Here is a 23498-nt window from a genome sequence, read left to right on the forward strand (position 1 = left end):
GTTGCAGCATGAGGGGCTAGAGGAGTCTCGAACCTTACAGTCTTTTAATCCGTCAGCTCTATCACATGCAACAATGAATGCCTAAATATATAGTGATTCACAAGAGCACTACATCAGAATATTTAGCGTCTTCAAACAGAGATTCATTAAAAGCAGACATGTATTTAGACTTAGAGGACCAGTATAAGTAAAGGTAGTTCCTCTAAAACATAGCCAGTAGTAATAAAATTAATGAACTCCACAAAAACATACAGGACTTGAGTTTCTTGAGCTTATATAAATCTTGTACCACAATGGAAAGTACATGAATTGCTTCAAAATAATTTTAGTTCATAAGTAAGTAAAGTGGCGTTAATCCGTTATGATCAACACTGTGTACATTTCTATGCAATCTAATCCTGAAACAGCCATTGAGAAGCTTATAATGTTCCCTTGTGACTGAGTCAGAGAGGTGACTACACACTGGTACGGGGAATAATTGGATTGCATTATTGTATGATGTAATATTCTGTCCCCTTACTGTGCCTCAGAATGTGACTTCCTTCTGCGGTGCACACCTAGGCCTTAAACACAGCACATAGCTATGTGGTGATGTAAACATTCAAAGAAGCTTGTCATGTGCTGTTCATCAAGGCCAGCCAGCCACACACACACAGTCCCATAAGGTCGACGTCATAGCAACAAGAGGATTTAATGTCACAACCATGCATCAGCATCCAAAAAAAGTCGTAATGGCTGGAGGTGATCATAACCCAACTACCAGTATTTTCATAATACTGCCATTAGCTTCAGTTTGTGTGCACAAGTAAGTTTCCCCAGACACTGCACATTAAAGTTGATGAAACATTATACAGGTCTGATAAAGACGCAGCCACAGGTGATGTTCGAGGATGTACACCTTTATTAAAATGTTCTGTTTCATCAGAAGTAAACTCAACATAAAAATACTAAAGTAGAATCTACGTAGATGAAAGACTGAATCATGTCATCAGGTGGTGGAAGAACACGTTTTATTCAGATCTTACATAATCCCACGTTTTTCTTTTAATGAACTAATGAAGAATTTAAGACAACGCATGATGTGTTTTTGTTTCAAGTATCAAACATAATAATCTGAATGCTGTACAAGGACCTTTGAAGGATCAATTGATTAACACTATTTACAGTATAACAAAATGTCTTAACCTATGCTCCTTAGCAAAACAAAGTTTAACTATCTCTACTCTGAATATAATGATGAAATTCTACTGAATGAAATGTCTGATGTCTTGTTTTCTAAATGAAAAGTACCACAAAACAAAAAATAGTTTCACATTAGAATGGATGACTTAAAATTAGCACAAAAATACACAGAAGAGGCATCAAAAAAGAGAATACATTACAACATATATCTATACCTGATGTCAAGTAATCCGGTCATGTTCTTCTACCTGAGACCAATGTTTTACCAGTGGTCTGTGTTAAAATGGAACAGATATGAAAAAGAAAAATTCAAAAACCAGTTTGCTATTGTACAATACTTACATTTTCACAGGTACTTAGCAACCAAATTAGGGTAATCTGAGGCTCGAAATGTAATGAATAATTGGGAAAAGCTGCCACCTCTGAGGCAAACTGGTGATTTAACAATGTTGTGGTTATTGTGTACAATTCAGCACTTATTGTTGGAACTAATGCCCGTTTAAAATTCAAACTACTGTACATATTCAAAGTGCTTGTGGGAGTGAAAATGCATTTGTCAGTATAGTAAATTTAGCTTCACTTCATTACAACTGACAGCAAAAACAACAAAACCAAAACAGTCTTTCTGTTATAAATTAACCTTTACAGACATAACTTCACAAAACAAAAAAAATTAAAAAGACAAGCCACCTGCAGGTTGCTCCTCTCACTCCACCTCTCTATGGCTTTTATCCTTCTTCCACTTCTGTAAAAATGTCACTTAAGAAGTACTGAGAAACATTGGTGGGCTCCTCCTCTGTAGAGCTACTCTCCACACAGTCACTTTGCGGGGAAGCTGAAACCTACAACAAAAAGAGAAGAAAGGATCAGCTGTAATCGACTCCACCTGGGTGTGTATGAATTCCACTGAATTGAAATGATTCCCCATCCTCCTTACCTGAGCTGTACACTGAGAAGTGCTAGGAGCTGGGTCTGAACATAGTCGGCTGTGGTCAGAAGTCTGTTCGATGTCCACCTCTACTTGGGTTAATGATGTGGGAGACGATGTTGATTGGGTTTCCTCTGGCGGTAGTGTCGGACTGGGTGTGGGAGCAACATCGTATGATGTTGGGGCTACAGGTGCTGGGGTAGGTCGTTTTCCTGCTGCCCGTGGAGTTTTGACCTTAGGCCCGCTTGAAGGGGCAGTGTTGAGTGTCTCAGAAAGGAGGGAAGTGAAGCCTTCGGGCTTTCTGTCAGGTAATGGAAAAACAAAAATGAACTGACATTTAATTACAATTGATAGATATCAATATTAAAACTAGGAAAATTATTCAGATTTACAGTTTTTCCTCACCTATTCCGACACCTAGTCCCTCTAGTCTGTGCAGTTTGTGTTCCTGAGCTGCTATCCTCAGGGTCCTTCCCACCCCCCAGAGTCTTCTTTTCGATGTCTACATGATCACCACTTCCTTCCTGTGGCCCAGTGGAGACCGCATCAAAGGCTCTTGGCTGCGCAGAAGGCCCAGGAAGCTCTGAGTCCTGGGTGGTGTTTGTTTGGATGGGAATTGACTCTGCTTCCTTGGCAGCGAGCGCCTTGCTGGCTTGTTTCTTCCTTGGAGCATTGGGCTTAACCTGCAGCTTGGCTGGTTCAAAGAGAAATGTGTACATGATGAAAAAGATGGGTCCAATTTGCTGGGAGTGCAAAGACAAGTAAGTATTCCTCTACTGTATACCTCGTCTTCCAGTGCCCATCGGTCTCTGCTTTGTAGGGGGAATTTCAGTCTCATCATTGTCCTCTACAGTCTCTGGTAATTTGGATGGCTGGGCTGTAGTACTCTCTGTTCCATAAACACAAACAATCCACGTTTACCATTAGTAGTAAAACATGAATCATTAGTTGAAATAAATGGCAGAATAATGCGATCACTCTACCATGTGGATCCACTGGATTCTCCACGGTCGAAGCCTGGTGTGGGTAAGAAAAAGAAAATGTGTGACAAATACAGACATTTTATCACATTGCAGCAACAAGTAGTTCCTTGCCACTTCACTTACTATATATGCAGCTGGATCCGGCCCACTATCTCTTACATTGATAAGGCCTGCCTCACCACTCCCCTCCATGGTATTAGAGAGAGGCTCATCTCCCGCTGCTGCCAAACTCCCTCCAAGAACACTGCTGAGGGGTGAAGAAAGTTGTAGAATCAGACACCAAACAAAACCAGATCCACGCTCGCATGAACGGGATGACCAGCTGATAAAAAGGCAGGCACTAACTTCTGTTGTTGTATTGATGCATCAGTTACAGGAAGATAAGGGAGGGGCTCAGACACACTGTTCACCACCTCCCCTGACGAACAGACTGGGATCTCAGTCAGAGAGAGGATGAAAAACGGTTCATCTGGATCTGAAGGCACCTGCTGCGACAGCACTGAGAGCGAGAGGGAAAGAGGTTTTAGCCAAAGCCATGGTGCATTTACTGTATTTAATTCACAGCACAAAACCAACTGATGTGAACTCTAACGGACGTACTGTCGGAAAATATTGTGAGACTTGGATGACTTTGGGTCCCTCCTGTACTTGATGTTGATGCATCCTGGGGTTGTGAGGAGAATCAGAGAAACACATTTGAGGATTAATCCTTAAATTAGCTTTTTGATCAAGATTACACCCCACCCTTGGTTAAAGTTAATCAGTGCATTGACTTGGTCTAGTGCTTTGTTGGTACTTTACCGCAGTTGTTCCCAACCTTTTTTGTCAAATGTACCCCCACAGCCCTGTCAAATAAATATCTTAGCTGAGTAGAATTGTCAGGTACTTGTGTCACACAGCCGAGAGAGGATCCAGCAACATTTAATGGGGAATTTTGGTCACTACGTGGTTCAATAGCTTCCTCTACTGGTTCCTGGACGTCAGATCGGAGTTCAGACACAGGTTTGTGGAAAATCGAAGTATCCAGAGTATCAGAATCTGTGAAGAAAGAAGAACCATGAGTGATTAACAAATGTACCGAAAGGCCACGGATGGCAGTAATCCTGAATATCTGCTCAGCAGATATCAGAGGTAAAGACACTTTTATTTTAAAAAGGTGTCAAACCTGCTTCTACTAGTTGGGGTTGTGGAGGTTGGCTGCTGGGTCTCAGGTTGGGTTTGGGTTTAATGAGCCGGCCTCTACGAGTCTGAGGAGCTTTTCTTGAAGACGTGGAAGAGAGACTTGGCCCTGACTGATTAACATCACTGCTTTAAGTGGAAAACAAACTGTTAAAAGAGAAACTAATAATTCATTTAAACCATTAGGCTGTAAATAAGACACTTTTTGAGGACAGAATCAGGACAATATGATCCATATCTTACCTTTTGGCAGCTGTTTGCTTACTTTCAGTAGTTTCAGAGCATTGTTGGACTGCATCTTGACTTTGCTGACTTTTTGGCTCTGAGCCATTCTCTGAATGTGGCTGCTGAGTGCTTTCTGGTGTGGGCTGTGTCTCAGTAGGGAGTATCGATTCCATTTTTGACTCAGTTAAACCATCTTCTGTAGACTGGAAATCTGAAAATGGAGTTGGATCATCCGTTGGTTGGGTATTTGTCTCTGTAGCGCTAATGGACAAGTCCTGTTTGCAGTCCCATTGTGAAGCAGGTCCAGCCCCCACCTCGTCATTATTTGATGTTTTGTTCCCTGTGGATTCCAAAGATGTTGCTATAAAGATACCATCAGAGGACGCAGCCTTATCATTTGTGCTGTTGAGTGACTTCTCTGACTCTGCGGGTCCCAACTTTGTTGAACTGAGAGGTTCTGTATGTAATGAACAATGTGTTGATGTCTTGCTGTCTTTCTCCGCGAGTTTCGGTTCTGTTGGTGCATTGTTATTGTCCACAGACGGTTGTTCTGAGGTTACATTTGAAGAGGTGTCTATATGGTGCTGTTCTGCAGGTTTACTGATATCTTTTAACTGCAGATTTGTCTGTGTAGTTCTAGTGGATGATCCTAAATTGGGTCTGGGTTTGACCTTGGGAAAGCGTTGCCTTCTTTGAGGTACATTTTGTTCTGAGCCCTCAGAGCTTGAGTCAAGTGCACTTCCAACATCTGTCTTTTTGCCCTCAGTTGAAGATTCCTCTGTTGGTTTATGAGTAGAGCATAATTCCAATGATGGTACCGAAACTGAAGCAGTGCCAGTACTTTTAATTTGGCTTGGTTTTTCTGGAGGGGTGTTACTGCAAGTTGGTTGTGCTTCTACCTCTGCCATTGTGTTGTCAGTGGATTCAAGCCTTGAAGCTGGGCTGGAGGGTTTCTGCGTGACAGTGTCTTTTGTGGTTTGAGGTGTAGACCGCACAGTTCTTGATGTCTGTGGTAAGTTGGGTTTGACTTTTTTTAATTGACCTCTCCTAGTCTGACAGGTTGATGTGACTTCACTCTCTTCTTTCTGACTGACAGGTAACTCTTCTACATGTGTAACACATGAAGCAGGATGGTCGCTGCTCTCTTGGATGGGGGACGACTCCATGTTTGACCCATGTCCAACTTGTGATTTTGTGACTGTCAGCAGGTTACTACAACTATTCTCAGTTGTCCCAGCATAAGACATTGGTTTTTCGTCCGTGAACTCAGATGCTGGCCTTGTGTCTCTGGTGTCCTGTTCCATACTGGATTCAAACTGGGCCTGGTTTTCTGCGGCACTCTGATCTGATGTTGCTGCATCTGGTTCTGCCTGACCAACATCTGTTGTAGACCGTTCCTCTGTGGGTGTAAGAGGAGAGCCTAAATTCAATGACGGTATCAAATCTGAAGCAGGACCAGTACTTTGACTTGGTTTTTCAGGAGAGGTGGTGCAAGTTGGTTCTGCTTCAACCTCTACTATTGTTTTTTCATGGAATTCTGGGTTTGGAGTTGGGTTGGAGTCTTTGTCTTTGTCTACTGTGTCTTTTGTGGTTTGAGGTTTGGAATGTAGAGTTCTTGATGTCCGTGCTAGGTTAGGTTTGACTTTCTGGAATCGACTCCTCCTGGTCTGGTGAGAAGGTGCGTCTTCACCCTCTTCTTTCAGACTTACAGGTAACTCTTCTGCAGGTGTAGCACATGAAGCAGGATGGTCGCTGCTCTCTGGGACTGGGGCTGTGTCTGTGTTTGTCCCTTCTCCCATCTGCGATTCTGTGACCGCTGTGTCAGACGTCAGCAGATTATTACTACTTTTAGTTGACCCAACATGAGACTTCAGTTTTTCATCTGTTGACTCTGATGTTGAGTCTCTGGTGGCCTGTTCCAAACTGGGTTCAACTAGACCAACAGACTTCTCCTCACTGCCAGATGGCTCTTCTGTAAGTTTGACTTCAGTACGAGAACTTTCATCTTTTAACAATTTTTGACAGTCTGCTATCTTAGGAGTTTCTTCGGCAGCTGATAGTGTCTCAGTGGCTTGAGAAAGTTCGGGAGCAACTGTGTCTTCAGCTGCCCTTACTGTTGATGTCCCTGGTTGGGATTTTGACTGAGCAGCCCTTGAGGCTTGGCCTAGGTTCGGTTTTGGTTTCACCTTGGATAAGCGTCCTCTCCTGGTTTGTGGAGAATTTTTCTTTGAGCTCTCTGGACTTGACTGCAATTGAGGAGTATCAGAACCAGTCACACAGGTTTTAATAATGGGAATGTCACCATTGTCTGGTGTGCTGTTCTGTGCCTCCACAGTGGCAACAGCTTCTGATGTTTCTGTGACTCCATGACCAGAAGTTGCAGACATAAGAGAAGTGGCGCTGTTTTCCTCTTGTGCAGCAGGCTTTGATGCAATCTCTTCTTCTAGGTTTTGGCTGGTTTCGTTCACACTGACTGACGTTGTCCCTGCAATTAAACATAACGGCACATTTTTAATTTACTGTAATTTAATCTAAAACAAATGAAATACAATTCCAATATAAGGAATCTTGTGGCTTCTGCGCTCAAACCTGTCATGCTATCTTGTATGGATATTTGATCCTGTGCCGACTGAGAGAGGTGAGCCAGGTTGCCGATGGTCAACAGGGTTTGAGCAGCCTCGTTGTAGCTCTCATCCTCAGATACTATAACAAAAAGACCCCCAAAAAATTTATAATTTAAGACGGTCTAAATATATTCATGTTTTCCACTGGAAGCTACTGAGAACGCCTCTTCAACGTACCTTCTGTGTGTTCTGAAGAAAGGAAGTCTATAACATCCTGCAAGGCAAACAAATATATTTTAAGTCACATCAAAAGTTTCCCATATAAGCCAGACCGGTTGTGAAAGGATGTGATGTATATGGAAAACATCTCACAGTAGTCCCAGTTACACTTCATTGTCATTTTCTTTGTCTTTGTCAGTTGAAAATGTTTGCTTTGAGTTAATCCAGCTCAGCAAAATATGAAATACCAAGACTGCATGCATCATTGTTCAAACTCAAACTTCTTGCTTTTCTTAAATTATAGTGTGCAAAAACTGAACTTAGATGGAAATTATGCTAAGTCACAATATGACTGTGTGATCCGACCACAAACCAAATAAATACATCCAGTAAAACTGAAAAGAGGGAGAAATTGTCCCTTTTGTAGCTAAAACTATGCAGATGGATCACGTCAGATCTTTAAGATTAGATCTCAGAAATTATATTAAAATAAAAAGTGTAACTGGGGATAATGATTAAATTTCACTGGTATTACATTTTAGACATAGGACACTTACAACTAGCAGGTCCAACTGATGTTCACAGGGTTCAGCTGTGTCATTTTGTGCCAGCTCAAAAGAAGTATCAGGGCACAGTGCATCTTGGGAGATGCCCAACACATCAGGAATATTGGCCAAGATATCAAGCTATGCGTGGGATGGGGGGGGGGCCAGAGTGGAGGGTTTGAGTTATGGAATGTAAAACCATGCACAAAGAAAAAACAAATTAAAAAAACACACAAAAAATGCTGGTTATAAGGATTATGTCAAAATAAAATTAATGGATAGTGTGTATCTGTGATGGGAAACAGTTTCTCATACCTCCTCCATAGTCTCCTCCACTTCTGATATCATAGGATGTGGGGAGCGCAGGCTGGCAGGCACAAAAACAGGGGCAATGCTGTCCTTACTGGAGCTACATCCAGGGTGCTGGTCCTCTTCCACCTCTTCTTCCTCCCACTGCTTTTCATCCTCCTCATCACTGTATTCTGACTGAGAAGCCCTGAGGGTGACTAGTTTGGGCTTTTTGGACTCTTGGGCTGATTGTGGCTTTGATGATCTTCCCCTCTTGGCTGTGCATTTGAGTTTAGGCTTGGCAACAGAACCGGTGCATCCCGCTGGTGTGGTTTCAGATGCAGAGGAGTGTGCATCATCTTTGGCAGGGTAAGTCAAGGGCTTGGTGGGTTTGGGCACTCGCCCATACCTACAAAACACAATCACACACTGAACCATTCCTATCTTATTATAGCCAATGTATTTTCTGTGGGAATGTTTCTGGACACAATGTTAAAATGAGAGTCATGAAATATGTGGAAACATGAAATATTGTACCTGGTAGGTTTCGGAGGTTGAACGGTGGCATCCTCTTCTTCAGAGGAAATGTCGTCATCGGCTGACTTACTCTTATCGGCTTGCCTTAGCGGTGATGCATCTTTATTTACCTAAAAGGTTAGCATAACTTTCAGTAAAGCAAGTAACAATATGAAGAAAGACCTGATGACTCCAAACTGAAACTGAAATAATGACCTGCTCTTTAGAGGCTCCATCACTCTCGTCCTCTTTATCATCCCCCGCAGTATCTTTGGCCTGTGTGGAGGGTGGTGGAGGCTTTTTACCCCACTTCCGGCCCAAAGGCAGTACTGGTTTTGGTGCTCTGCCTCGTGACAGTTTAGCTGGCTTAATTGCGGTGTCCTTGGCTGCATTCATAGTCTCAGTCTGTTCTGAGCTGATTATTAGGACAAAACAGAGAATTTTAATGCCAACTGAAAATGCATAAAAAAAACTTTTTATTTAAAACAATATTTTTAAAGTTTCATTACATGTCTGAATTTGTACGGTCGTCAGGAAGTGCTGCCTCAGCGTCTTCGGGTATGTAGGCCTCATCTGAGCATATAAAAGCAAAACAGAATTAAGCAACAAGCAACAATCAACAAGAGCAACACACGAATGGAGAAAAGGGGATAGGGAAAAAGGGCCAGAACATAATTTTGACTAATTCTAAATATTGCTTGCCCTGGGACCATAAGCATTCATTTTCTAGACATTTAGTTAAAAAAGTTAGGCAAAGCAAAATGGCAGCTCCTGTGTATCTACATTGCAATGTTTGTGCACACATACCTACATTATTTAAATGTACCATGTTTCATAACAACATAGTAGAACATTTTCCTGAAGTAACTGAACGCTCTCCTGTACCTTGTTCATTGCTTTGTTCACCCGCTTTGTTTTTCTTGTCATTTGGTTCCTCAGTTGAGGCCTCCTGTTTATTATTTCTTTTGCGTTTTTTCTTAGGCTTGGAAACAGGGGTTCCTCCCTCATTACAGAGGTCTTCATTCTCTTTCTCTCCCTCCTCCAAGTCAGGAATTTCATTCTCCTCTTCCTCATCTCCCTCCTCCACATCACTCAGCTTCCTTGCAGCTTTTTTGCCTTTATTAGAACACACAGGGATTGTTGAGACAAACTCAGGGAGAACAGAATAATATTTGAGTTATGAAACAATAATACACAACTCACTGAGTATTAAACATGATGGAAAGCATGGAAAGATAGTTACCCTTCGCCTTTCTCTTTTGCTTCTTGGAAGAGTTCTTCTCAGCGAGTGACTTGAGTTTCTTCCTGTTTTTCTGAACTTCCAGAATCTTCTCCAGCAGCTTAGAAAAATACTCTATGTCCAGTTTGCGCCTCTCTCCTACAAAAAAATCGGCAGTAAATGTTGCATCAAAATACACATAGGGATTGCACAGGGAACATTCATCATTTAATGTTAGATTCAACCAGCTAAACATACTGTCCTACTGAATACTTACTGAAAGCTTTGTCAATCCTCCAGGCATTCTCTCGCTCTTCTTTTTTGAATTTGTTCTGAAAGTTCAAATCAATGCAGTTAACACAAACAAACACATGATTGTGTATTTAGTGAAGCAGAGTGCTGCTTCTTCATGCCACGTTTATCTTTAAGTGGATGTATATCTGTATTCACCACTGACCTTTATCTCTGATCGAGCTCTGTGAGGAAACAGTTGACAAATCATGGAAAAGTCTGTCCCCACCATGCTAACTGCCAGGAAGAACATGTCTGTCTCTGATGGAAAACAGCAAACAATCAAGACACGAAAAAACAATGTGAACAAGGTATACGAGTGCTATAAAGATGCTAGATTATAGGTATTTCTATCTATTATTCATATCAGTTTAACCTTCACTGGACCAGGGTTTCGAATGGGTCCCTTTCCTGAAGCTTGAGTAAGTTGTAGTGGAGCCGCGCTCAAAGATGGGGTCTCGATCCTGTGCTGGGTTTGGCCCTTTGGCTCGCTGGACTTCCACTGTCAAGCTGAGACACAGGTTGAGAGGATATGACTTAGCCGCTAATCGGTTCAAGCATCTCCATTATCACAATAATGTAGCACTGTTTTATTAAGTTTCAAGGTCAGTTTCTATCAAGGTGATGAGGAAGGAAGATAAAGGAAGGTAGATAAATATGAAAGAATGTCATAACCTATAGAAGCACACTGACCTCTCTTCATCAATGATCAGTGAGCCATCCTCTGCTACTTTGACCTGAGGGACCATGAGCGCTTCTTCCTGCTCTTCCTCTACCTCCTCCTCTTCCTCCTCCCTTGGGCTTGCAATTTTAGGGACGACTTCAGGTTCCTGCGCTCTCTCTGGTGACCTGCAGGGAAAGAAGAGAGTGGGTATACAAGGAACCTGTACATCCAGACTATTCCATCATTTAGACTCATTCATTTTGTTGACTTTAGAAAGATGATGGGATACACTTACTCTTCTCTTCCTGGAGAAGGTGGGACCACAGTCTCATTCTCCTGAGCCGAGTCTTCTATACTAGATCTGGAAAAATCGCAAATTACGGTCACGTAAGACGAGACACAAAAGGATGGAGGTAAAAATTAAATGTTACACAAACTTGACTAAGTTGAAGAGGAGACACTCACGTCATGGGGTTAGACACTGGTAGATAACGGATAAGGTCCCTCATGGTCATTTTGGCAGGATCTAAAGTATATTCCTTTGGACGTGCCTTAGCTTTCTTGATTTTCTGCAACATCAAATCATAACACTCTTTCAGTGTAATGAATCAAGACACATCTAACAGTATATATCTAATTAATATGTCACTAAACTTGAAGTATGTTTACCTTTTCTTTGTGCATCTCCTGTTTGAGCAACTCTCTGAGCTTTCGGGCCTTTGCAAGCCTCTGTAAGTCTGAAGGGTCATTCAGGAGTCTACTCAAGGAGAACGCTGGGGGAGACAGTGAAAGCCCACTCTTAGATGACACTAGAGTCTTGGCTTTCTCTGATATCGCAATAGCTTCTTTGTCTGGTAGAGAGGGGGGGACTTTATCTGGTAGTTTGGAAGGAACTTCTTTAACTTGGCTGTCTGATGTGCTGACGCTGTCGGCTGGCAGGTGCGTTTGTTCTAGCGAGTCCTCAACTGGAGGTACAGCTAAAGGTCCTGAACTGTCAGAAGAGGTGAGGGTGGGTTTAGGTTGCACTTTAGGCTGCTTGCTCTCTTCTGAAGGCCTCCGTCGCCTTGGGGATTGGAGTCCCTGAGGGACTGCTGCAGTCCCAGTTTGGCTGGACGTTGTTGGATTGTCAAGGTCTGAGCCAGGGACTTCAACAGGAGTTTCAGAGACTGCCTTGACTGGAGACTTTGCCGTCCTAGCAAGCGTGGAGGGGCGGCCTGGGGCCACTTTGGGCTTGATAGAAAACCGCTTCCTTCTCTGGACTGCTGCTGAGGAGCTGGCACCTTCCCCATTTTGGTCATTACCATCCCTAAACAGCAGTAAGAATTGTTATTTTTGTTATACATAACAAAAGTAGCAGTCATTCTAAAAATGAATTTTAGAAGCCATTCGATGCTCGTCACTCACCCTGGCGCTGTGGGTTTTTCTGATGGGGTCACAACAGACTTGTTATCTGTCACAGCAGTAGCAGTGCTGCTCTCACTGACGTCTTTGGGGGTCTCACTGGCCTCCTGACCTACTGAAGGGGTTTCCTGAGGTGTTGCTGCTGTTCTCCCTGTCGTACCGACATTGGGCCGAATACTAAATCTTGACCGACGAAACATTTTGAACTGAAAACACACAGGAAGTCAAAGCTGCATCAGCATTCAAACAGTAAAACCTGACAACCAGCTGTAAAGGAAACATTACTAAAGAAAACTATTTAGATTAGATCAATAGAGACACTTCATATCAGCACATTAGCTCATTACTAAGCATTCAGATCACTGAGTCAATGCAACACATGTCTGCAAACATTTCCGTTGGGCAGCATTGCAACATCATAACATATCAAATGCATGGCAGTGGTGGAAGAAAATTACAATTACTTTCCTTTCAATACTGTAAAAATGTTGTCATTGTCTGCTGCAGTAGTGTAAATTGCGGTTTCTCGTTATATGTTATATTATTAAATATATAAGGTTTGGTTCCTCCTACAAAAACAAACTTTGTAGGCGACACAAAGCAGAAACATTTAACTGATGTCATGAAGTATAGACATAATTTTGCCTTGTGTGAATGTAGGGTTTTCTCTAGTTGCCATTAGTATAACATTGAGGAAAGTACCCTTATGTTGTCCCATCCTCAGACATTGGTTTAACGTCAACTGACAGGACTAGTGACGTTGACAGCTGAGAAGCCGTTAAGTCTGACCGTTAAGAAAATCACATGGAAATACCACGAGAGTTTTACTAAGCTAACACACCGTATTCAAACAAACAAACAAACAAACATTAAATGGACAAAACGAGTCGAAAAGGGGCACAAAGCTGGGCTCAAACTCGCATAACAACACTTTTAGTATGCGAGTCTTCCTGACTTGCACCGTCTTATTGTTGACGTTTAGACGCTGAAGCAGCTACATTTATAGTTTCATTACGTCTACACGGGTTATTTTGCTTATAACAACGTACCTGTTCAAGAATATGTCGTTTGTTGGGAGAAATAAGCTTTCATTAGTTGACGCGGTGTGGCAGACGGCGAACCCCATGCACACACTAATCCGCCATGTTTTTTTCCTGACGTCATATTGTGGTGAGTGAAAGGGTTTGTGGGAAATGTAGTCAGAGCTCTGCAAAGAGACGGCTGAGGCAAGAGCGTACAGTCTATTGGCAATATTGGCCTTCTTCTCAAGGAATCTGAGCATTACATAACTGTTTGAAGGCTTTCAAGTTATTGTCAGTGGTAGGACAAGTTTATTTAAGTAAAAGTAACAACAAACCAATCTAAAAATTCATCATTTTAGTTACGTAGAAATAAAGTAGTATTAGCTAGAACATGTACTTAAAATATCTAATAATTCCATTATTAATACTGACAGATCAACATGTGAGCAGTATTTCGATGTTGATGAAGCTACTTTTGATTACTTAATATACTAGTAGGTAGTTTGGTGATATCAATTGCATTTTATGTTCATTTTTTGTGTGTAAAAAGTTCATTTTCAATGTACATGGTAACTTAACCCAATGTAGTTGAGTAAAAAGTACAATATTTTTACTTTATCAAAGTATAAAGTATCAGAAAGTGGAAAAACTCAAGTAAAGTACACATTCCTCAGCACATTGTCCTTTCATTTCCTTTTTCAAACATACTCACATGCATGTTTTTGTTAGGATTGAGTATAATGGCCAATGATGAAATCTAAGTGAGTACATTTTAGTCAGGTAGGCTACTGTTAAGGTACTGCAATTTTGAAATACTTGTACTTAACTTGAGTTTTTAATATAATATTAAATGAATATAATATATAATATTATTGTACTTTTTCCTGTTGATGTCATAATGATGTACATTTTGAGTTCCTAAAAGGCCAGTTAATGTACATTTAAATGAAGATTTTCTTTCTCTGTTGTGCGAGTAGTACATGTCCAACAATGATTCACCTTATCTTTCATACCAGCTACTGTATGTCACATGTGTAACATACAATAAACAGACATGGCCTATAGAAACATTTTTGGGAGTTGTAACAGAACAAAGACTGACGCCATCAGTGTTTGGGCACGCAGCAAAAACTCTGACCTTTGTTTCTTGAAACATACAGTTTATCTGTTGACTGTTGAACCTCCAGCAGATTTCAAACTGTTGGTTCACTAACTCAGTCAGAAGAAGGCGAAGGACGTTGTGATTGAATTATTTTATTTCTTTAACACAGACAGCATCAGCAGTGAACCTCTTTGGACGTGCCTTTCTCTCACACACCACATTTCTTTCTTCAGCAGATCATGACATAACATTTACTTCTTAGATCAGATCAGTGGTCTTTAGGAATAAGGGAACTACTGATTGGACAAATAAAAAACAACAACATCAGAGGTGGAGGTGTAAAAAATAAAGGGTGGGTCAGGGACAAGAGTTAGAAGAGTTCATCATTTGGATTGTCTTGCACACGTTGTAGCAGCTTGTCCCAAAGATGTTATTTGATCTCCATTGGCTCCATTTACTCAATTTCAACTGTGAGGGCAGAGACAAGAGAAAAAAAAAAAGGTGAAAATTGTGTTCATCCTGTATAGATGAATTCAGTTAAGGAATAAACAAATATGAACACATACTTACTTATGGACAAAGTTATGGTCAAGCAAAGGGATTTCCAAAAGGGTCCCCAAAAGCAGCTGTTGAACCAGAAGTTGGACCAACAGTAGCAGTCTGCTGTAAGATTGAGAAAAAAGGCCAACATTACAAATCATTACTGTGATACTTGATGTGGTGTAAATATATGTCTGTGTGAATCTCCGTACCATAGCTACAGACGGCACTCCAAACGGACTGGAGTTTGGGGCCCCAAACGCTTTATCAAACATGTCTTGATCGTTTGCGATGGGAGCAGAAGAGAAGGCGGCATCGAGGAGGCCCGGGTTAAAGCTTGGAGCTGGGGCTGCAGCTGGAGCAGGAGCTGATTTAGGAACATCTAAACAGGCACAACAGAGGACACAATTAGTCATCATATAATCAAATACCTGTCAACTTGCCAAATTTTGACTACATGCACTGCAGTGCCTTGCTACAGCCGGTTTACCGTTAACAACTGCTGACATTTGATTGACATCATAGTCATCATGATCTGCAGTATCCTGAGCCAGGCCCACTTTACTGGAAAAGTACTGATCAAACGCCCCGGCTTCGCTGCTGCTGGAGGCTGGAGCAGAGTTGGACCCTAGCTCCCCTTTCCTCGCTGGGATGGCAGGGGGTTTGGCAAGCTGGAAGTCCTTGAACATGTCCTTTCCAGTCTTCTTCTCTTTATCTCCAAGGGGGTCCAAAGCTGTGAAGGCACTGTTTTCTACCTTTGGAGGGGCCTCCTTAGTAGGTGGCCTAGGCGGGGGGCGTGACGGACCTTGCTGGTCACCCATTGCATGGAACGGACCAGGCTGGAAAGGATTGGTCATGGCGGGCTGACCCCAACCTGGAGCACCAAGTGGCCCAGCTGGTGGAGGCTGGCCCCAGACATGGGGTGGGGATAAAGGCGGGGCACCAAACTGAGATGGCATGTGCTGGCCCCAGACTGTGGGTGGTATGGGTACGCCACCAAAGGCAGATGGCTGTGGGAAGGCAGGCCTAGGGCCTGGAGCTGCCACTCCTGCCATGGGGAACATGGAGGGTGCAGCGGTGGAGGCTCCCCACATGCCCGCCGCAGGGATACTTGCGGTAGCTGGAGGACCTAACTGAAGATTCCCTGAATATAAAGACAAAAATGAATATTAAGGATTAAAGGGGATGAAATGTAAAGCCAACAACATCTTCATATTTGGATAAGACACAAAGTTCCCCTCTTGTGTATTACCCAGAGCAGCTATGGAGGAGGGAGTGGAGTTGGCAGGTGTACTGTTGAAAAGGTCACCTGAAGCAGATGACCCTTCAGAATGACCAGAAGCAGCAAACAGGTCTGCTCCAAACAGGTCACTTGCTGTGGACTATTCAAAGAAAATACACAAAAATATGAAGTATTGTTGCACCACCATTGACATGATTTTATACATGATAACTCATAAACTGCGCAGTACTTAGAAATTAATATTAAACCAACAAATTATTTTATGGAGTTATGTAGTCAGAAAACACGCCAGTATTTACCTGAACATTGATACATATGCATGCCACTTACCAGTGCTTTTATCACTGAAGCATGAATGTTAGAAAATAGATTAAGAGCAGAGATGACAAAGGGTACAGTTAATTGTTCAACAGCACAGTCAAAGTGTCACTTATTCAAGCCAGATATAGAAGCATGTGACCACCAGTGCATGCACGAAGACAGAACAGATCCAAACAACAAGCCCTTAACTGCAGTCCTTAATTATAGGCCTTGCATCTTAACTTAACCAAATGCATCCTCTGGTGCATCCCGACAGACACCAATGCGTAAATGCTCAGAAAGAAAGATGTTAGCAAACTAATTACGCTCAGGGAAATGTGCATAAAACCCATTTTAGGCATCACACATGCAACTCTACTATGATTCATCTAGCTATGGAATTTCACCTTTGCACTCCTTCGACCTCGTCCAGCCTTAGAGCTCTGCGGAGGTGGGTTTAAGACTACTGAATCCTTGCTATGAGTCACTGGGGGTTGTGGGTGATGAGTTATGCCATTAGAGACGGGGGCAGGTGTCAAAGATGAGTCAAAAAATGGGTTTTTGGTTGAGAGAATTGGTCCAGATTCATTCCCGTCCATCATGGTAATTGTGTTTCCCTGAGTTATTTTGCCCCCTAGTGGCCACTGTCCGTTACTGAGAGCGAGGATCATGGTCTTACTGGATAACCCATTTATCTGCTGACTGAGGTGTTCAGAGTCTCCATTCAAACCACCGTTAATAATTGTCTTACTAGCGTTGCCAGCAGGGCTGTTTAGGTGATTAGCGGTGGTGAGGGAGATGTGTGAATTATCGGGTGCAGACCGAGGGGGTGATTTAGAAAGGGGGTCATCTCTGAAAGGGTCAGTGTCTGGGGTTGGAAAGTAGCCAAATGCTGAGGAAAAGGGATTCTCTGTCTGGGGAGATGCCCTACGGTCAGGGGCGCAGGAAGTTACAAAGGAGTTTCCCTTTATGCAATTCTGATTGCTGTCAACTTCAGCAGAAAAGTCCAGCAAGAGAATATCATTAGAGTCCTGGTTAACATGAGAGGGACAGTGGGAGAGAAAAAAAAAGAAAGATTTATGAATCAGTTCTGCAGAAGGAGAAAAACACACGTGTTAACAAAATGAAAAATGAATCACATGGTGTGAAAAGACAATTTAAAGCTGCTACATGCAGAATATTTACCTAAAATATATCACTGTCACTAAATCTCCTGGTAAGTCACAGTCTAGAGTCCATCTTCCAACTTGAATAATGAGGTTGCTACTCCTTAGACAACAGCAAGCTATATAAATATGCTCATTGACCTGAAACTAGCACTAGCTCATTGACCTGAAACTCAGCTAGTGAATTGGCTCAGCAACAGTGATGTAAAACACTACCAGTACGAGACACCAGGTGTCACCAGAGTCAACAAAAATGTCTCTTTCATAGATTCTACTTGCAGCAGCTTTAAAGGTTTGATGAACAACAATGAGATTGGTATACACGAAGCACAAACTCAATTCTTAAAAGATCCTTTTGATTGAAGTCTAAAATCTACAATTTATGATATGAATACTCAAATAATCAAACACAAAAACGGTGACCTTTTTAGAACTGAGTTCACACATGTGGAATGATCAGGGACGTGCTGAGGTTATTCAGTGGAGCCATTTTTTTCTTACAAATACACTGAATCAGATCTTGGAAATATATCTTTGACAAGAGGCAGCATGTAGCAAACCACATTGTTAGGATTGCACTTAATAGTCTCCAACAGGCTACTGAAATCATTAAGATGTGTAAAAAGAAAGTATAATACTGTAAACACACACAGCTACAGTTCATTCACTAAGTATAATTCTACAATGTGGTTCAGATAAATGGAACATTTACACTATGGCACCACACTTACATTTGGAGCCTGGATGTCTGGAGGGGTCGACATGTCTCCAAAAAGGTCAAACTGCTCCACTGGCTGGATGTCAAAAAAGAAACAGAAACACACTGTATTTATTCAGCTACTATAAATCAGCGGTACTTCATTTAATGTTAAGCTGCAAACACAACAGAGCAGAAACTCTTACTTGGGCACTTTTTACTTCACTATCCATTCTTAGCAAGGCATCACTGCCATTCTGAAAGCAGGACAGAAAAGCAGAAGGTTAAGGAAGAAGCCAGAGAAACTATTTGAAGAAAACAAGTGCTTCCAAGTGCTTACCTCAACTACAGTGCTGCCATTTTCACCCTGTAAACAGAGGTAGACTGTTAATGATTATACTTATTTTCTTAATTCACTGGAGGCATGTATCATTTCAATGGAATGTCTGAAGATGTGATTCGTTGGAAGAACACAGAGAGGCAGTGTTGACATTCAGGCGGCGCATACAGTGTGTTCCCTGTCAGCCTTCCCAGATGACCACACCAAAATGCTTTTCTTCAGAAATAAAATGTTCTCCCTTTTGAATGAAAATGCCTCTGAACCAGTTACCTTCTGTGAGGCCTCTGCCTCTTTCTTCCTCATGTTGAAGATGACCTGGAAGAGATCTTTCAGATCAATGACCAGGGGCTCTGCCTGTATAGTGACAGAAAGACAGCACATTTCCACTGTTGTCCATTTGTATTTGTTGTTTATGCAGATTTTTATGTTCTCCTGTGACCGAGTGTGAATGTGTGAGTTGGTGTGTGTTGGTTTGTGAGTGAGTGTTACCTGTTGTGCTGTCTTTATGGCGAAGAACTGATGCTGCCCTTCTGCACCGCACACGTATCCAAACGCCCTGTTATCTGTTACATCTCTGGCGATGAAGGAGATCTTATTCACCACATGCTCATGTTCAATAACCTGAGTTATAAGGACAAAGGTTTTATTAGCAGGCCGAAACAAAATCTAATGAACTTTGCAGCGTGATGTGACAGTAATGGAAGGAAATGGCAGAACTCACTCCTGATTTCTCATCAATGATCTTGATGCCCGACATGGAAATGTTGACCCAGATCCTCTGTTTGTGTTTGCCTTGGGACCGAGCAGCTACTGCCATACCCTGGTATAAGATATGTTATTCCATCTTTTGTAAGTTAACAAAACTTGCAGTGAGGACACGTCTACAGCAAATATGGTGTTCTTGTAGAAAGCTGCCGTGGACTTGAATCAGCCATTATAAAATTTAGAAAGAAGGTGCTAAACAACACGTTTTTCAACTGCAGATGACCTGCAACAACAGCAAATGTGATACCCACCACACAGATGAATTATTATTAAAAAGCATTAGAGATACCAGCTTTAAAATGCTATACACTTAATATTTTTCATGACATTTAAAAGATAGCGGGACACATTCCAGAGTCCCATGCTGCACCTTAAGTTTCATCATGGAGTCCTGGCTCATCTTGTCTCCTCTGGCCTCTGGGACATCATCGATGCCAATCAGCTTGGCCTTGTACCTCACGCCATCCCCTTGAAACCTGCCCAGCAGATACTCATCTGTCTTCTCTGAGACTGTAAAAAAAAAAAGAAAAAATCAACAAAACTATGATTTCTACAAGATCAGATCAGAAAGTTTTGCAATTAAATAGTCAGTCAGATGTGTTGATCATGGCATGATCATAACCATCGTCACTCACCTCTCTTCTTCTCTTTCTTGAATGGGACCTTGGATGCGGCCGTTGCAGGGGAGGTGGGAGGGGTGTTGGAGGTCGAGGCTGTAGATAGGGACGCGACGCTGGGATCGGCCGGCGCGCTGTTCTCCACCTCTGCAGACATGGTGCGGAGCGAGCCTCACTGGACAAGTGGACAGTCAGCGGTAAAGCAGATGGCAGCTCCGTGTTCAGGGGCAGTGAGGTCAACCGAACAGATGACTCTTAACACCCACACATGCTTTTCTTGTTATTTGCCTGGAGCAGAAAAAGTGAAGTGGCACAGTGCGTGTGGTGAGAGAGAAAAAAGGAGAAGGAGATGACAGATTAATATACACTTTCCTTGTGAAACTGCAAACAAAGATATTGGACTTTAAAAAGGGCTACAATTAAAATACTTAGTTACTGCTAGAAAGGTATTTTGCATCATAAACATCATATTCTTTTAACAATCCACAGTAAACATTTACAACCACAGAAGCACTCTTCAAAAAGAGAAGCATAACAGGACATATGACCCATAAAACATCGTGGTCTCATGAAGACGAGAACATAGAAAACACACACTTTAACCCAGCTTTACACATGCTGTGTCAGTTGTTCAGCCCTGTAAAAGAGTCAATTATCCTAAAGACAAAGACGGTCACCTCTTTAGAAATGTATTGCTCTCCTGCCATTGAACTTCATATTTATTTAGGGAGGTTTACTGAGGACGAATACCTAGCCACCACTATAAAAGCACAGATGGACAAAGAAAAACACATTTTGATTTTTGATTTATCAGACCCATAAAAACCCAGTCCAAAAATCAGGGAGCTTTACTGTGGCTGAGAAACAACATCCTAGTCGTATGTACCCGCACATCAACAACAACACTAACATCAATTTGTCTGCCAACAAACTGGACATTAGTCATGAATACTTCTGCACTTACACAAGGTAGTGTCACATGAGGCAGGAACAACATCACAGTGGTTTGGTAGCAGATGCCACAGCAGCTGAGATTCTCCTCAACAATGTTAGGTGCAACTAACTTATTTCATGCTGAACCGTCAACAAACACAACTTAGTCACTTAATGAATCAAACAATCACAACAAAGTGGTGACAATCACATGCATTCAGCCAGTCAAAAAAAAAAAAGCCATAAAGGACTCCTGCTCTGCACAACCAGTGTGGAATACAACCAACGCAAACATGGCTCTGTGTGGGACATACATACCGTTAGGACCAGCTCCAGAGGCTACGTGGCTACAATACCAGTGTAAAGAGGCTGTGAATACTGTAGGACAGACCAAAGGTTGGAAGCGGGCAAAGGTTGAGCAATTACCTGAGGTTAATCTTACGCTAGCAGAGCAAAAGATCTCGTGATGCCCAGCTAAGCAACTACAGACGGAAATTGAAGCCTTTGGAATGATCATTTACCCACAATGCTCTCATACCAAGCCGCGTAAATAATCCTCAAAACCCGTAATATACTGATGATGTGAAACCTGCATAAAATGATCCTCAAAAGGAGCACAATCCAAATGCACCTGTGTGAGGGGACAGTCGGGTCCAGAGGTTTCGTGTATGACGAAATCAATGAGATAGATAATTCGTTTGATTCATAAAGGAAATGGCAGCCATACAAGATGAGATAACAGATGGGAACTTTAAAAGGGCACTGAGTGCATTCCAGGTTTGTGCAAACTGTTACCTCACTGTGAATCAAATCAAACGGCATCAGAGACTGACACAAGTATATATAGAGACTCTGTAAATGAACACCTGTTCAAAATAGAGGGCGTGAAATTGAGCCTGTTTACTCACTATGAAATGATTTCAATAAGGGTTGTATCACAGGAGCTACTGTACAGCTGTAAAACAATAAAAAACGTCATTTTATCCACCAGCACCAGTTTTGAAGTCAAGAAAACAAGCAGGTTAAGGCCTTGTGTGTTTGGTTCCCCATGGTGACATTTAAATTCCTGCAAGGCACAGAGACACACACGCTGTTTTTGTTGCTGTGCAAGGAAGCGTAGAAAAACAAGACATAACCCTAAACACTTGTTGATGCTCCATTTACACGAGCGTGACACGTGACTGCACTTGTCCAGTAACTACAGCGGTGTCAGAGTCCCACTAGCAGGAGGAAAGGCTACTAAAAAAGGTGAAACGTCAGCTGTTCATTGCACATTTGAGTTAAAGGATTACATTTTAACAACTTGCACAAAAAGGTACTCACAACTACCGCATGAAGGATGAGAAGAAAAATAGCTCTTTACAGCATCCACCAGTGTCACAATACAAATAACACTTAGCCACAGAACACAAGTGTAAATTCATATTTGTCAGCAGAATAACTGCAGTGCAAGGGCAGAAATGTCACAATCCTGGGCCGTCAGGAAACGTAAACTAGTGCACATCTGGAGGAAATCAGGGAATGACTCAGTCTGCAAGTGAATGAGATGGTGAAATACCACAGGCCCACTGTGAACACAAAGGGCATACAAACACTTTCATACAAAATGAAGACTGTTTTGCACACAAAACTAAGATATAGATATATAGGTATGCGGATGGGAGACGCAACTTACTGAAAATCACATCTTACAGGATTAAAAAGAGGTTTGTTGATAGAGGTTGATGCCAGAGGAGAGAGTTCTGAATACTTACAGGGAGAAAAGTGATGTATACTGTTTGTTATGCCAACAGTTGAGACAGTAAAGGAACACGAATGAGTCACAAATGACAACAAGTGATGCGCCTTCACCGCAGTTAATGGAAAAACAATGTTAAGTCTGAGGAGCAACTCTCACAGAGCTACTTGGACTTATGATTGCGGCTTTTACAGACGAACTAAAAAGAAAACAGCATTTTTGCAACTCCTTAAACACGACTACCTGTGGTCCTTTGGTAGGTCCTTAATGAATGCATGGATGGAAAATGTTAACAACGCAGTGACCTACCTGTTTGAAAGCGCGCAGTAAGACGTGGAGATCCTGCTTCTGGAAACTGTGATTTTTGTTCCCGTGATGCCTCCGCGGCTCCGGCGAAAAAATGAGTAAAACCAAACACCGCGTCGGAAAACGAGCAGGAGTCAGATGTTTTCCGCTAAATGCCGTGGACAGAAAGGAGAGACCGCTGCAAACTCCCTGTTTAACCCTTCACTCACTGACTGACAGACCAACTCACTGCAGATTTCAACTGCAAGAGGGGCGGTCTCTTCACGTGAAAGAGCCCCTGGTCACAGTAGGGCGCATGAACATATAGGCTACATACAGTAAGTGGGTCATGACAAAAAATGTGTCCATAATGTTGTATCATAAGAAGATAGAACTGATTTCATTATCATAGGCTACAGCACACTGTTAAACACGGCTGGCCTGTTTTCATCCCCTCCTCATCTGTTTGCCTACACATTTGGATCTTTGCACATAATTGATTAATTATTAGACAGTATGGTCTAATTATGAAGAAAAATATATGTT

The 23498-nt window shown here is 42.1% G+C and overlaps 2 protein-coding genes across 4 annotated transcripts; both read right to left on the minus strand.

Moving 5' to 3' along the window:
* Positions 1–993: 993 nt before the first annotated feature.
* LOC139301294 (transcription factor TFIIIB component B'' homolog) lies at positions 994–12404 on the minus strand. Its single transcript, XM_070924651.1, has 29 exons — positions 12208–12404; positions 11473–12109; positions 11269–11372; positions 11099–11164; positions 10833–10988; positions 10516–10649; positions 10306–10400; positions 10126–10180; positions 9873–10007; positions 9515–9745; positions 9139–9202; positions 8846–9044; positions 8651–8760; positions 8141–8522; positions 7838–7966; positions 7299–7335; positions 7087–7200; positions 6098–6982; positions 4516–5629; positions 4259–4401; positions 3935–4131; positions 3694–3757; positions 3439–3592; positions 3217–3340; positions 3094–3127; positions 2895–2999; positions 2528–2804; positions 2120–2411; positions 994–2024 (listed from the first exon to the last, which is right to left on the minus strand). Exons 1-29 carry the CDS (start codon positions 12402–12404, stop codon positions 1911–1913), a joined length of 6348 nt encoding a protein of 2115 aa, XP_070780752.1. The 3' UTR covers positions 994–1910.
* A 2056-nt stretch (positions 12405–14460) lies between these two features.
* dab2 (DAB adaptor protein 2) lies at positions 14461–23023 on the minus strand. Of its 3 annotated transcripts, none has more exons than XM_070924419.1 (15): positions 22977–23023; positions 20015–20284; positions 19750–19889; positions 19336–19434; positions 19104–19235; positions 18885–18968; positions 18615–18641; positions 18481–18531; positions 18309–18371; positions 16819–17442; positions 16178–16250; positions 15359–16012; positions 15081–15250; positions 14899–14991; positions 14461–14796 (listed from the first exon to the last, which is right to left on the minus strand). In XM_070924419.1, exons 2-14 carry the CDS (start codon positions 20151–20153, stop codon positions 14917–14919), a joined length of 2331 nt encoding a protein of 776 aa, XP_070780520.1. In that variant the 5' UTR covers positions 20154–20284; positions 22977–23023; the 3' UTR covers positions 14461–14796; positions 14899–14916. The 3 variants fall into 3 exon arrangements, with proteins under 3 accessions (XP_070780520.1, XP_070780519.1, XP_070780521.1); XM_070924418.1 differs by having other exon boundaries at positions 16121–16250; XM_070924420.1 differs by lacking the exon at positions 16819–17442 and having other exon boundaries at positions 16121–16250.
* Positions 23024–23498: the final 475 nt, after the last annotated feature.

Source organism: Enoplosus armatus, chromosome 18 (genome assembly GCF_043641665.1).
Source record: "Enoplosus armatus isolate fEnoArm2 chromosome 18, fEnoArm2.hap1, whole genome shotgun sequence".
Taxonomy (NCBI): domain Eukaryota; kingdom Metazoa; phylum Chordata; class Actinopteri; order Centrarchiformes; family Enoplosidae; genus Enoplosus; species Enoplosus armatus.

Excerpts from the sequence above, each read along its gene's own strand:
- LOC139301294 (XM_070924651.1), bottom strand. The coding sequence starts at position 12,404 with ATGTTTCGTCGGTCAAGATTTAGTATTCGGCCCAATGTCGGTACGACA. Across the intron at positions 10,181-10,305 it reads GAGCTCGATCAGAGATAAAG|AACAAATTCAAAAAAGAAGA; the intron begins GTCAGTGGTGAA and ends TTGAACTTTCAG. Across the intron at positions 3,000-3,093 it reads GAATCCAGTGGATCCACATG|AGAGTACTACAGCCCAGCCA; the intron begins GTAGAGTGATCG and ends TTTATGGAACAG.
- dab2 (XM_070924418.1), bottom strand. The coding sequence starts at position 20,153 with ATGTCTGCAGAGGTGGAGAACAGCGCGCCGGCCGATCCCAGCGTCGCG. Across the intron at positions 18,372-18,480 it reads GTGAAGTAAAAAGTGCCCAA|CCAGTGGAGCAGTTTGACCT; the intron begins GTAAGAGTTTCT and ends TTTGACATCCAG. Across the intron at positions 15,251-15,358 it reads AATGTCAGCAGTTGTTAACG|ATGTTCCTAAATCAGCTCCT; the intron begins GTAAACCGGCTG and ends GTGCCTGTTTAG.